This window comes from Lithobates pipiens, unplaced genomic scaffold (genome assembly GCF_037356315.1).
Source record: "Lithobates pipiens isolate NorthernLeopardFrog02 unplaced genomic scaffold, aLitPip1_a1.2 Scaffold_25, whole genome shotgun sequence".
Classification (NCBI taxonomy): domain Eukaryota; kingdom Metazoa; phylum Chordata; class Amphibia; order Anura; family Ranidae; genus Lithobates; species Lithobates pipiens.
The window spans coordinates 92,351,353-92,365,366 of NW_027507787.1; the positions used below are offsets into that span (position 1 = coordinate 92,351,353).

At 43.6% G+C, this 14,014-nt stretch overlaps 1 protein-coding gene across 2 annotated transcripts in view; it reads right to left on the reverse strand.

Annotated features, from left to right (window-relative positions):
* Nucleotides 1-274: 274 nt before the first annotated feature.
* CLCF1 (cardiotrophin like cytokine factor 1) overlaps nt 275-14,014 on the reverse strand; it is a 72,108-nt gene continuing 58,368 nt past the window's right edge. For both annotated transcript variants that reach the window (XM_077454683.1, XM_077454682.1), the window contains one exon: nt 275-1,746. In XM_077454683.1, the coding sequence (XP_077310809.1) occupies nt 1,255-1,746 (492 nt within the window). In that variant the 3' untranslated portion in view covers nt 275-1,254. The remainder of the gene's footprint in view (nt 1,747-14,014) is intronic.

Sequence of the window (14,014 nt, forward strand, 5' to 3'; positions counted from 1 at the left end):
ATCGATGTCCGCTATCATGTTTACTGAGCATTAGTGTTTGTGTTCCAACAAGCAAATAACAGATATATCAGATAATTGGCTGGATCAGAGCCAATGTATCCTTACATGCGAGTGCTACAGGCTGAATATTAAAAGCAGTTGGCATCACTAGATGCTTCCAACCCTTAGAAGTAGCACATCAGCATAGACATAGAGGGACTAAGGAATTCTTTGGACTTTTGAATTACATTTTTGAACTGTATTTTTAAGCAGATCTGCTGCTACACAAAATAATCCCCTTTAAATATTGTGAATGTCAGTGCAGAAATAGTTTTCTGCAAAACAGATTATATTTTATGGATTTTTGTTTGGTCCTTTGAATCTGGCTGTCTGAGTTTTGCAGCAAAAGGAGCACTAAAAATACATTATTCAAGTATGTACAATAAGGCACCCATTATACACACATATATGTACAAAGATAAAGGCACTTAGAGACAGCTACAAAAATATTATTTGCGACGGATATGTCAACAGCTTCATATATAAGGCTATTTTTCCTTGTTATATAAGTGGCACTCTGCAACTTCTTTAAAATCAGATTACTGGGTGCAACTGTTTATTCTATGTAGATGCTTATCATCATTTAAATGTCCATATAAGTGGTTTAAATGGACCTCTACATTTGTCTGAACATAACAGTGCATGGTAATACACGTGTATCTAGATTATTATGAATGTCATTGATACATATCTAGTACTTTGTTATTAAAAACATCTTTTAATTGTTTCTTTTGGAATGTTGCTAATGGTGCTGGCTCTGGTTTGGCCTTAGAAAATTGAAAAAATAAACACGTTGTGTCATCTTCTATGAAAAAAGTGGTTGTTCACCTCTTTATAAAGCTCTTTTTTAAGCATAAATACTCTAAAAAATTGTGCACAGCCCAAAAAAAGTTCATCCCACCGGCAGTGAGAAATATTTGGTAAATCATAGGAGTTGCTTCCAATTTGGTAACCATGTTTTGTTCTTCTCGTATCTTAACATTATTATTGCAAAAAAAGATTCTGGAATGAAGACATCTGGTAAACTTTCTCTCTATTACTGTTAATCTGGTTTAAATGTTTCTTTCAGGTTTTAATCCATTGTCAAGAAGTTAAGCGCAAGGTTCAGAATTCACCAGAAATATTCTTGCATTCATTTTTGGAGTGTATTTGCTCTTTTTAGAAGTGTTTTAAATAAGAAGTTCCTAATTATCATTCTCCTCTATCTCCACCACATCAGTAGCCCCGAAATTCCACTCGGAAGGACACCACCGCTGGTACCTTCCTTTTTAGCCTGTTGAAGTCCTTTGCTGACCTCCAAAGCCAGATCTGCAGCTCTTTCAGCAGCCAGAAGTCCTCCATCTTACGCAGAAAGTCATTACCCCTCCCAAACCCCAACCCAAACTGAGGAGAAGAATTGGAGAATTCAGGTGGAGGCTGGTAGCCCAAGGAAGACATGACACCAGCAATACTGACAACCAGACCCTGCAGGCTGGTGCAGAAGCGGCCAAGGCTCCTTCGAAGTTCAGTTCTGGCCACTTCACTGTCAATGGACCGCAGGTAACAGAGAAGGAGGCTGTAGGCCCGATGGTTCTCTGCTAAACGCAGGCTGTCATTCAGGTTTCGCCACATCTGAGAGTCCACTGATGCACTGGGGATGGCGTCTGGACCACCGGCACGAGGGGGGTTGAAGTCTGGATCGTTGAAAGGAGGACCAAGATAGTTTAACTGATAATGAGAAAAAAAAATATTTTGGATTTTTGGTATATCATTGCACAGGTAACATTAAAACATAGCTCTAACAAAAACTTATTTTTTTTCTTTTTTTTCTGGTCAAGAAAAAAAATGAGAAACCTTTCTCTAATGCACAGAAAGTAAAAGAACATTTTTGGTTTTCAAAACTCTTCTTGAGGAGATAAAAGTCACTTCTTGTTTGGTCATTGGAACAGGAAGTGAGGTGAAATCTCTTCAACCAGGTAACACAGATGGCAATAAAAATATATATGTCACAGGTTGCCTGAGAGAGATCTTACTTACTTTTAACAATGTTCCAGAAATGATAACATTCTCTATATATTTTAGGCTTTAGATATAAAATACTAACTGCTATAGGTAAAAAGTACTATTCTGTAATTTTCCATGTTAATGGTTAATGATCATTATCAACGATTATTAAAATGTTGTTTTTTTAAACAAAGCATGGCAATGTTATTCATAAACAAAATAAAGTTTATTTTTTTTTTCGATTGCTAATGCTACAAAAAAAAGCAAATAATCAAAAATATAAAAAAAAAAATTTCATACAAACCAAAAAAGCCACTTAAGGAAATGAAAACAAAATTGGACCCCTAAAGCCGCGTACACACGTAGCCGTCTGTCCGACGTACTTAGTCTGGCGGACTTCCCGCCAGACTGTCCGTCGGACTTTCCGAACGGGCTACTTGCCCACACACGGCACTTTTTCTGCGGACTAATACGGCGTACTAAGTCCGCCGTACTATCCGCCCTACTTTTGAAATGAACGGACTCGCCCACACACGCGGAGGAAAGTCCGCTCATTTCGAGCGGGTCTCCAGGTAGGCGGGGCCCGCAAAGGATACGACGCTGGCCCCGCCGCCTGGTATGGACTTAAAGGGGAACCCCAAGGCCGGCGTGGGGGTCCCCCCAGGTCCACATCAGACCCTTGTCCGAGCACGCTACCCGGCCGGCCAGGAGGGGGGGCGAGCGAGCCCCCCCCTCCTGAGCCGTACCAGGCCGCGTGCCCGTTCTTCTGTCCTTCTCTTCTTCTTCAGATGTTGCCTCGCCGAGTCCTCCGCTCACAATGACGGGGACCGGGCACGCGGCGACTTATATAGGGACAAGGGGCGGGGTCTTCGGTTGATGTCACATGGGTTTATGTCACATGGGTTGATGTCACATGGCGACAGTCCCAGCATCCTCCGGGACTGTGACATCGTAAGGGGGTGTGGTCACCATGTGACATCAACCCATATGACATCAACCGAAGACCCCGCCCCTTGTCCCTATATAAGTCGCCGCGTGCCCGGTCCCCGTCATTGTGAGCGGAGGACTCGGCGAGGCAACATCTGAAGAAGAAGAAGAAGAAGAAGAGAAGGACAGAAGAATGGAAGGCAGTGGCGGCGGCGGCAGAAGACCGGGCCACCGCCTGTAAAAGAGCTAGAAGAAGGCGCGGTGGCCCGGCAGAAGAACCGAAGAGGGGGACAAGACCCCCGAAGTCGGAAGAAGGGCGGTGGCGAGGAAGAAATCCGGGCTCCTCCGCTAGTAAAAGAGCTACAAGAAGATAGCGGTGGAGTCCGGCGAGAAGACCCCCGAAGACGGAAGACCCCCGGAGCTGTGCAATAAACTATTTTAACCCTTGTGTTGTGTTTTTTTTTGTACTTTATTTTACAGGTGAATGGGTAGGGGTACATTGTACCCCATACTCATTCACATAGGGTGGGGGGCCGGTATCCGGGGGCCCCCTTATTAAAGGGGGCTCCCGGATTCCGATAAGCCCCCCGCCCGCAGACCCTGACAACCAACGGCCAGGGTTGTCGGGAAGAGGTCTGATGTGGACCTGGGGGGACCCCCACGTGATTTTTTTTCGCCGTTGGGGTTCCCCTTTAAGTCCATACCAGGCGGCGGGGCCAGCGACGTATCCTTCGCGGGCCCCGCCTACCTGGAAACCCGCTCGAAATGAGCGGACTTTTCTCCGGGCGGGAAAAGTCTGTTCATTTCAAAAGTACGGCGGACTGGCATACACAAGGCCGGATTGTCCGCCGAAATGCGAGTCCAGCGGGAAGATTGGAGTGTAAAACTACTTTCTAAGTCCGCCGTACTTTCGGGTCAAAAAAGTATGCTGGAGGCTACACACGGGGGGATTGTCTGGCGGACTTGAGTTTGCCGGACTTTTCCACCCGCTTGTTTGATCGTGTGTACGTGGCATAAGATGTTGGTTTGGCACTCATTTTGGCTCAATTACACATGTAGATCCTTCAAACTGGAGTGTGAATCTTCCCTTTCTAAAGCCCCGTACACACGAGCAGATTTTCCGTTGGATGGATGGTTGGATGGTTTTTCCGATGGAATTCCGCTCAAGCTTGCCTTGCATACACACGGTCACACAAAAAGTTTGCTGAACTTTCAACCATCAAGAACACGGTGACGTACAACACTACAACGAGCTGAGAAAATGACGTTCAATGCTTCTGAGCACGCGTCAAATTGTTTACGAGCATGCGCAGGAATTTTGCATGTCGAAATTGGTATAGAAGATCGAAATTTCTGATCGGAACTTTTTCCGACCGAAAAATTGAGAACATGCTCTTAATCTTTTGCTGGCGGGAATTCGGCTAGCAAAAGTCAGATTAGGGAGACTTACGCTATTTATTTATTCTGGTGTGCACAATCACTGATGCTGAAAGTAATGTGAAATCCAACATTTTGAGATGTCACTAGAACAGTGACAACTGTTTAAGATTTTCACTGACTTCCTGTTTTGAGGCACCCCATTCTAAAATCTAAAAAACCTAAACAAATCATTTTCCAAAACACCCAACTTTAGAAGTGATTTATTGTTCCAAAGCAAATGCACCTTTGCACACTGGCACTGATTATTACTTCAGTGTTTCTGTTCTCCCTCATTTTCTATCCCTCGCTCAGCTAATTTGACCCCAGTGCTGATGGAGAGGAACATGGGAGGGGCAAAAGATGTTGTTCAGGTGCCCTGATGTCCTCCTTATCAACCAATTATGTCACTGGTTGTTAGGAAGTAGGCGGCTGGAAGGTTGTAAAGTTGCACAATGAAAACTGGAGGCTTTGTGTAACTAAAAGGCAGGCTTCATCCACCCGCTGGCTTGTATACAATTTTTGGGCAATTTTTAGACATTTTGCCAAGGCACCCCTGAAGAAACTTGAAGGCACCCTGGTTGAAAAAGGCTGCTATAGAGAACGCTAGTTACACTTCAGTATATACACACATGACATTGTTGACATTGCCTTAAGCCCCTTCCCAAGTAATTTCCACAGCCTTGAAAACACAAACTCCTACATCAGTGAAAACAGCCCTGATTTTCAGTTACAGCAGCCTTCATCAACCATTTTACCAGATACACACAGGTTACATACGTTGTGATTGTTAGAGCGAGAGCAATAAGTCTAGCACTAGACCTCTAGACCATTGTTTAGACAGTATATAAGGATATGTGCCCAAATCAGGGCCCCAGAGGTAACGAGGGACACCAGCGTCCAATCAGACAGCTGTTCCCCTGATGACCACTGGAAATCCTAGGGCAGTGAAGGTGAAGCTTGGCACCCCAGATGTTTTGGAACTACATTTACCATGATGCTCAACTACACTGCAGAGTGCATGAGCATCATGGGAAATGTAGTTCCAAAACATCTGGGGTGCCAAGGTTCGTCATCACTGTCCTAAGGGAACCAAGTTCCTCATGGCTGTCTTCCCCTTCTGCATTGCCACTTTGGTCGAGCTCTAGCTACAGTAGGAAGTACAGACTACACCTGCCTACATGCTATAAACACCTAGTGATACTGACAGTTCCCCTATTTTCCTATTGTGTTTCTTTGAAAGGAGGAGAGTAATGCCTTCTGGTATATGTGGCATCCATATTCCAGGGGGCATTACTATCCTCCATTAGTAGGACAATATGTAAACAGACATGGCACAAGATCTCTGTCTGAACCTGTATAATATCTGATGCTACATCATTGGGGGGGGGGGAGAAGCAGGAAGAGACAGTAGTGCCCTGTGACATGAAGATGGAAGATAGCACATGGAACAGAAACTGGAATTAGGAGAGCAGTGCGGGAGAAGAGGACAATGCTGGATCTGCTGGGTTAATGTATTAAGATAAAGATAAACCTTCTGACTTTACAACCCCTTTAAAGTGGTTGTAAACCCTAATGCCACGTACACACGACCGGACTTTTTGAGGGACTAGGTCCGATGGTTTTTCCGACGGACTTTTGGGCAGAGTTCCCACGGACTTTCCAAATGAACAGACTTGGCCACACACAATTACACCAAAGTCCGACGGATTTGAACGTGATGACGTACGACCGGACTAGAATAAGGAAGTTCATAGCCAGAAGCCAATAGCTGCCCTAGCATCGTTTTTTGTCCATCGGACTAGCATACACACGAATGGATTTCTCGGTCCGGTGGAAAAATTTAAAACATGTTCTATTTCTAAAGTCCGCCGGATTTTTGGCAAGCAAAGGTCCGATAGAGCCCACACACGATCAAATTATCTGACGGACTCATTCCGTCGGACCTTTGCTGTCAAAAAGTCTGGTCGTGTGTACCCGGCATTGCATATACCCAGTTAAGTGACTGGCCTTGGATAATACCCAGAGAGTACACAAATTCTTGTAATAAGTTGTACCTTTATAGCTGCAGTCTTCTATATATGTTAAAAGTGCATGCGAAGGCACGGCGGCAAATTTAAACATTTGCCTGTCCATGCCATTCTGCCGACGTACATTGGAGTGTGCCGGTCGGTAAGTGGTTAACCACTTGCTGACCAGCCACCGTCATCATACTGCAGCAGGTCGTAACGTTCCCGCAAGCCGTCGTAGCTCTACGTCGGCTCCTTTAAGCGGGATAGAAGGTGCGTGCATGGCTGGGGGGTGCAGATGCCCGTGGCCGACGGTCGCGATGACTGCTGGTCATGACCGATTGTGGGCACGAGAGGCAGAACAGGGACGTGTGTGTGTAAATCCTTGTTCTGTGAGGAGAGACAGATCATATGTTTCTAATAGCTAGGAACCACGATCTGTCATCCCCTCTAGTCAGTTCCCTCACCCTACAGTTAGAACACACAGTCAGGGAACACAGTTAACCCCTTGATTGCCCCTAGTGTTAACCCCTTCCCTGCCAGTGACATTTATACAGTAATCGGTTTTTATAGCACTGATTGTCGTCCCAAAAATGTGTCAAAAGTGTCTGGAGTGTCCACCATAATGTCTCAGTCCCAATAAAAATCGCAGATCGCCGCCATTACTAATAAAAAAAATAATAATAATAAAAATGCCATAAATCTATCCCCTATTTTGTAGACACTATAGCTTTTGCGCAAACCAATCAATATACGCTTATCTAAGTTTTTATTAGCAAAAATATGTAGAAGAATACATATCAGCCTAAACTGAGAAAAAAATAGCTTTAAAAAAAAAAAAAAAATGGGGATATTTATTATAGGAAAAAAAACAAAATATAAAATTATTGCTCTTTTTTTGTTTATAGCGCAAAGAAATAAAAACCACAGAGATGATCAAATACCACCAAAAGAAAGCTCTATTTGTGGGGAAAAAAAAGGACGGCAATTGTCAGTTAAAGCGACATAGTGCCATATCGCAAAAAATGCTCTGGTCATTGAGCAGCCAAATCTTCCGGGGCTGAAGTGGTTAAAGCTTGTACGAGCTGTCAGAAAAAACAGACAGAGAGCTGAAGTCACACTCTGCATAGTTCAGTGAGGAGAGTTCTGAGAGCTGATTGGAGGGAAGAGATACGCCCCCTTCACGCAGCATACAGGAACAGAGCTGAGGCGGTCAATCACAGGTTGTGTGGTGGAGATCCCTCCCCTGTCACCTTTTTTTTTCTTCTGGTGTCAGGAAAACTTGTTAGAAATGACTCATGCTGATAGCAGAGGAACCAAGTAGCAGACATAAACGACACGTGGTGCTTCTAATTGAGACAAGAACACAGTATATAAGGATATGCTTTGTGCATATTTCATGTCTGAGGTCTACAAGCACTTTAATGTAATGTCTTCAATTCAAAATAGTTATTTCCTAAAGGTACGGGGAAAATTCACTTTAAGTCTCGGTGATTTTGTTTCTCCTGCTTGTGCCAATTTATTCTCTGCACCTGCCTGTCAAACCGGAGCTGGGTACCTGTCTTTTTCAGACTGATTATGTAACGTAATGCTGACAGCTTGTTTATTTGAATGTTATGTAAGAACCTGGCATTGTATATACTACTCCGAGAGTTACTAATGGTGCCCCAGGCGGTGCAGGGTGATGTGTTGTAGGTAGTGCAGTTAGGGAAGCGGAACAGAGAAGGAAATTAGTGAGGGAACGGCAAAGGAGGGGCAGCGGCCTTGAAGATATAATTATTTGTGAATGTGTGTGTATATACAACAGTGAGTGTTTATGTCAGTGTATACTTAGATACAAGGATCCAATGACACCTCCAGCCCCCAGTGTGTATATAACACCGCTGATTGAAGCCTCCAGGGAATGCCTAGTTGTGTAAGTGTATCTATGTGTGTACACACAGCATTATATGTATATCCACACGCTGATCCCTTCATGTTTACCCATGAACATTCCTGGAACAAATAAACACAAGGATCAGTCTCATCACAGACCGCGGTCGTCTCCGGCGCGCAGTAGAAATAACTGCTTATTTTTTTTCTCTTTTCTTTTTTTACAGGTATGTGATTTTGCGCAGCCGGGCCGCCCCACCGCTGTATATAAGTGGTGGGCGGTCGAGAAGCGGTTAGCCACTTCAGCCCCGGAATATTTGGCTGCTCAATGACCAGAGCACTGCGATACGGCACTGCGTCGCTTTAACTGACAATTGTGCGGTCCTGCGGCGCTGTACCCAAACAAAATTGACGTCCCTTTTTTCCCCACAAATAGAGCTTTCTTTTGGTGGTATTTGATCATCTTCGCAGTTTTTATTTTTTGCGCTATAAACAAAAAAAGAGTGACAATTTTAAAAAAAACACAGCGGTTGACGTATAGCTATGACAGCTTGCGGGATCATCCCGACCTACCACAGTATAGCAGGTAACATCTCCAGGTAGCCCCATGCCATTAGCTATTTAACAACTGTCAGATGGCGGAGCAGGCAGACAGTGGGAGCCTTCGGCGTGAGCAGACCATTTTTTTTGGGGGGGGGGGGGTCAGCGGTGGCGGTGAGACATTGTTTTTTTAACAAAGGAATTTCCAAAACTCTGTGTCTGTCTCTGTTTTTTCATTTTTTACACTTTTTTTGGTGAATGAGTAGGGGTACATTGTACCCCTACTCATTCACATGGGGGGTGGGATCTGGGGGCCCTCTTGTTAAAGGGGGCTTCCATATTCCTTTAAGCCCCCTGCCCACAGACCCTCACAACCACAGGCCAGGGATGTGGGAAAGAGACCCTTGTCCCCATCAAGGTACTTTGGGGTGGGGGGGTAGAGCCCCACCCAAAGCACCTCCCCCCATGTTGAGGGTATGTGGCTTAATGTAGTTCAGGAGGGGGGACTCTCGCTCACCCCCCCCTTTCCTGGCCTGCCAGGCTGCATGTTCGGATAAGGGTCTGATATGGATTTTGGGGGGTAACCCACACCATTTTTATTCACAATTTTTTGATGTCAGCAATGAGTTTTTTTTACATTCAAGCTGCCAGCGGGAATCCTCGCTGACACCTGATGAGTCATACACTGTTAAGGATGGGCCGGCAGGCTCCTTAACAACCAGCTAATGTTAAAGACACGGCCGACTCCATAAATTTACATCTGAACTGCATCTAAATTGCAGCTGAACAGCTGCTTTGGAAATTCACAATAAAAACATGTGAATCTAGCCTTAGCCCCTGTACACACGGTCGGAGATTTCCACAACCAAATCCGTCGTATTTTGCCCGTCGTATTTTGTCCGTCGGATCTTGTCCGAAACTGTTGCATACACACGGTCGCACAAAGTTAGCGAAAAAATCCGATCTTTCAGAACGTGATGAAGTAATTTCGTTACGATGGGACTACATTCAGGCTAGTAGCCAATAGCTTTGATGTAGGAATTTGATCTGAGCATGCGTGGCACTTGGTCCGATCAAAATTCTCTACACATGATCGGATCGGCCCAGTTGGTCAGGAAATATTTCCAACATGTTGGAAAATTGGGTCCGACGGATATTCCGACGGAATCAGTCCGATGCATACAACACACAGTCGGATTATCCGACGACGCGGTCCGATAGGACACATTCCGACGGATTCTCCGACCGTGTGTACAAGGGCTAAGTGACATGTCTGTCTGCTGCATTGTTCCTTTGCTATCAGCATTAAACCACATCTAAAAAAAAATCCTGACACGAAGAGAAAAATGGTGACAGGGGAGAGACCTTCAGCTGATTGACAGCCTCAGCTCTCATCACTGAGCTCGGCAGAGTGTAACTTCAGGTCTCTGCCCCCTTTATTCAGAGCTCTCAGACTAGCTCATAAATTCAGCACTTTAAACGAATGTACAGAAGAAAATACAGCAGGCAGACAGATACAACTTATGTAGGAGGATTTGTTTCATCTCTGTGTATCACCTGAGGCTAGTCCTTCACTGGGTATGTGTAAGGGTTTTCATCCACTTTAAAACAAAATTCTGGGCTTTTACTAACTATGTTTTAAAACGTTACCTAACCCCTCCTGACACCTATTCTAGTTACACAAACAAGATGAAACTATAGGGTGCAAACATCACAGCACTGTATTAAAAGGTATAAATATATATATATGTACTCACAAAAGAAATAATGATAACAGTGTTGTAAATAACCCAAGAACCAAAAGGTCTGCCAATTGATGGAACTCAAATGGTTCAAGTGGAGGTCATACCAACTTACGCGTTTCAGGGGGCGTGCCCCATTCCTAAGAGCAAAACCCTATGTTCAGTTTCTCTGGAAGTTCTTAGTGATATGATGTCCAGTTTCTACTTCTTTATGCTACCTATACTAATTAACCTGTGTAAAAAAATGCATAAAACTATCTTTTCCCCCTGTGTTAGCCAGAAGAATGCACTCAACAACAGCTGGTAATGCCTGAACGATGTTGTTGTTGTTGTTCCCCCCTGCACCACATAATGCAACTGACACCCATTTACAAAACTGACTAATTGTAAACCAGCAGTATGGTCGCTGTGCAAAGAGCGTTTTAGAGAGGGTTACAGTAACAGAGGTCAAAATCAGGAAACAAGCCCACTGAAATTAAGGATCGTTTCACACTGCTGCACTGCAGTTTGGCTGCAGCACGGGTGTGCTGGAGGTGGGATCTCAGGCTGAATGGCAAATGCATGTGCTGAGGGTGGGATTTAAATTGGTAAAGGCCAATGTGTGTGCTGAGGGTGGGATCTCAATAGGGAAAGGCTAATATGTGCTGGAGGTGAGATCTCAGCCGTAAAGGCCCATGTGTGTGCTAAGGATAGGATCTCACAGGAGAAAGGCCAATGTCTTCTGGAGGTGGGATATCAGTGGGAAAGGCCAATGTGAGTGTGTGCAGAGGGTGAAATTTAACTTGGGAAAGGCCAATGTGTGTGTGCTGAGGGTGAGATCTCAATGGGGAAAGGCTAATGTGTGTGTGTGTGTGTGTGTGTGTGTGTGTGCTGAGGGTTGGATCTCAAGAAGCACAATTTGTGCTGGAGGTGGTATTTTAGGGGAAAGGCCAATGTGTGTGTGCTAAGGGTGGAATCTCACTGGTGAAAGGCCAAAGTGTGTGTGCCGAGGGTGGGATCTCACTGGAGAAGGGTAATTTGTGCTGGAGGTGGAATTTTAAGGGGGGAGAAGTCATTGAGTGTGTGTTAGAAGTAGGATCAAACTGGGGAAAAGCCAATGTGTGTTGGAGGTGGGATCTCAGCAGGAAAGGTCAATGTGTGTGTTCTAAGGGTGGAATCTTACTGGGGAAAGTCCAATGTGTGCTGGAGGTGGGATTTCAGAGAGAAAGGCCAATGTGTGTTTGCTAAGGGTAGGATTTCACTGGGGAACAGCCAATGTATGCTGGAGGTGGGATCTCTGCAGGAAAGGCCAATGTGTGTGTGTGTGCTGAGGGTGGGATTTACCTTGGGAAAGTCCAATGTGTGTGTGCTGAGGGTGGAATCTCACTGTGTGCTTCAACATGTTCACATATATGCAGGTACTGGAGTTCATGTAAATCACGTGCATTCCTGCAGTTGCACAGAAAACACGGTGCTGCACAGAAAATGCATAGGGGTTCCAATAACTCCTAATGGCACCGCCATGCACTGATTTCCATGCAGCCACATTGTAAAAAAGGTGCAGGGACAATTTCCCTCCAGAAAATGTAAACACATCAGCCCACTCAAATGAATAGGCTGATGTGCCCACGCACCAGCAGCTCGCAGAGCTGCATATATGTGAACTGGCTCTAAAACAGAACTGCAGCCAAAATAACAATAAAAATGGGCCATTAAAAGTTAAAACATCAAAACCAGTTTTACCTGCAATGGTCACCTTCAAACCAGAGATTTCACCCTGCATACCTTTTTTACTGCTAATAGTTGTCCTCCGTCTTAAGGCCACCATTGAAAGAGGTGGTATCAGTGGGGAGCATCGATAGTTTCAAAAAACTATTAGATAAGCACCTGAACAACTGCAAAATACAGGGATATACAATGTAATACTGACATATAATCACACACATGGGTTGGACTTGATGGACTTGTGTCTTTTTTCAACCTCACCTACTATGCAACTATGTAAGAGACTGATACTAGGTCAAATTCAGGCATTTACACTGCTTGCATTTAAAAAAAATACATTTAATGATGATTATTGATTACAAAACTGAATTAAAGTATATTCAAAGCCAAAACTTTTGTTTTTCATTTTGGAGGGTATAGAGAAGGGTTTAAAAAGCTGTCAGCTTTTTGCCATCTGCATCTCATTAGGGAGATTACTCTACATTTCTTATCCTGTAGACTCAACAGGAACTCTGATATCTTTCTAATGTGACGGAAATCCCCTCTAAACCCGCGTACACACGATCGGACTTTCCAACGGGAAATGTGTGATGATAGGCTGTTGGTAGAAAATCCGACAGTTTGTATGCTTCATTGGACAACTGTTGTCGGATTTTCCGCAGACAAATATTGGTTAACAGTTCTTAAAATTTTCAGCGGACATTTGTCTGTTGTCGGATTTTCCAAGCGTGTGTACACAAGTCCGTACAAACACGCATGCCCAGAAGCAAGGACGAGCCAGAAGCATTGGTCTTGTAAACTAACGTTCGTAATGGAAAATGAACATTTGTGATGTGGCAAATTATGAAATGTCAAAATGCAGAGCACATTCTCTTCTTATTTAATGGGATAATAATGAAGCTGCTTTTCTGGTGATATTGATGGAGTTATTGCAAACTAATTTTCAAAGGCTTTTTTCTTCTAGTGATATCAAGAATAATATTATTATACTTTTATTTAATTATTTATTTATTTTTTTGGGGGCAAGTTATCACAACACCATTATTTCGTAGTTTTGAAGATCAAAGATACAACTATGTTATTGTCCCTTGTCAATTTTACATTGTTTATTTTAAATGTAACTTCCTACTCCCAAACTGTCATTTGAAGTAAAAAACATAGCCAAGTATTATTCTCCACAATATTTTTATTGTGCATTAAAAAAAGAAAATAAATAAAATTAGACATGCTATCTGCCAATAGCACTTAACCAAATGTACATTCTATGCATCCAAAAATATAGAAAATATAACAAATCAAATCATTAATATTCAACCAGAAAATAAAATAAAAGCCTCATGCATGTGTCCTGCTTCTTAATATAGGGGTCAATAATGCCAAGAGTTGGTGAAAGCAGGGGTCCGTCATCCAGAGATAATTCTGAAAATCATCTGGATTATTCTCCTGGAGCTCCCGCAGAAAAGGCATATGACATAATTGGTCACAATTAATAAAACAACCAATTTTTGGTCCAAGAAATCCTCCTCCTCTTTTTCTTGGACTGGACTTGGGTCAAAGCAATAACTCCAAGGCCAATAATAAATAACACGTTATCTCTTCCGATACCGCAGCATGTCTGGTTGACAAATGGCTATTCAGAAATGAACTGAAAAGCACAAAATGAAAAGTGCAAACTGAAAAGCACTAAATGAAAAGCGCAAAATAAAAAGTGAGAATCAACACTCACCAAACTTTGAAATTAGCAGAAGTAGTCCAAAGGTTGGAGCTAAAGAGCTGAAAACC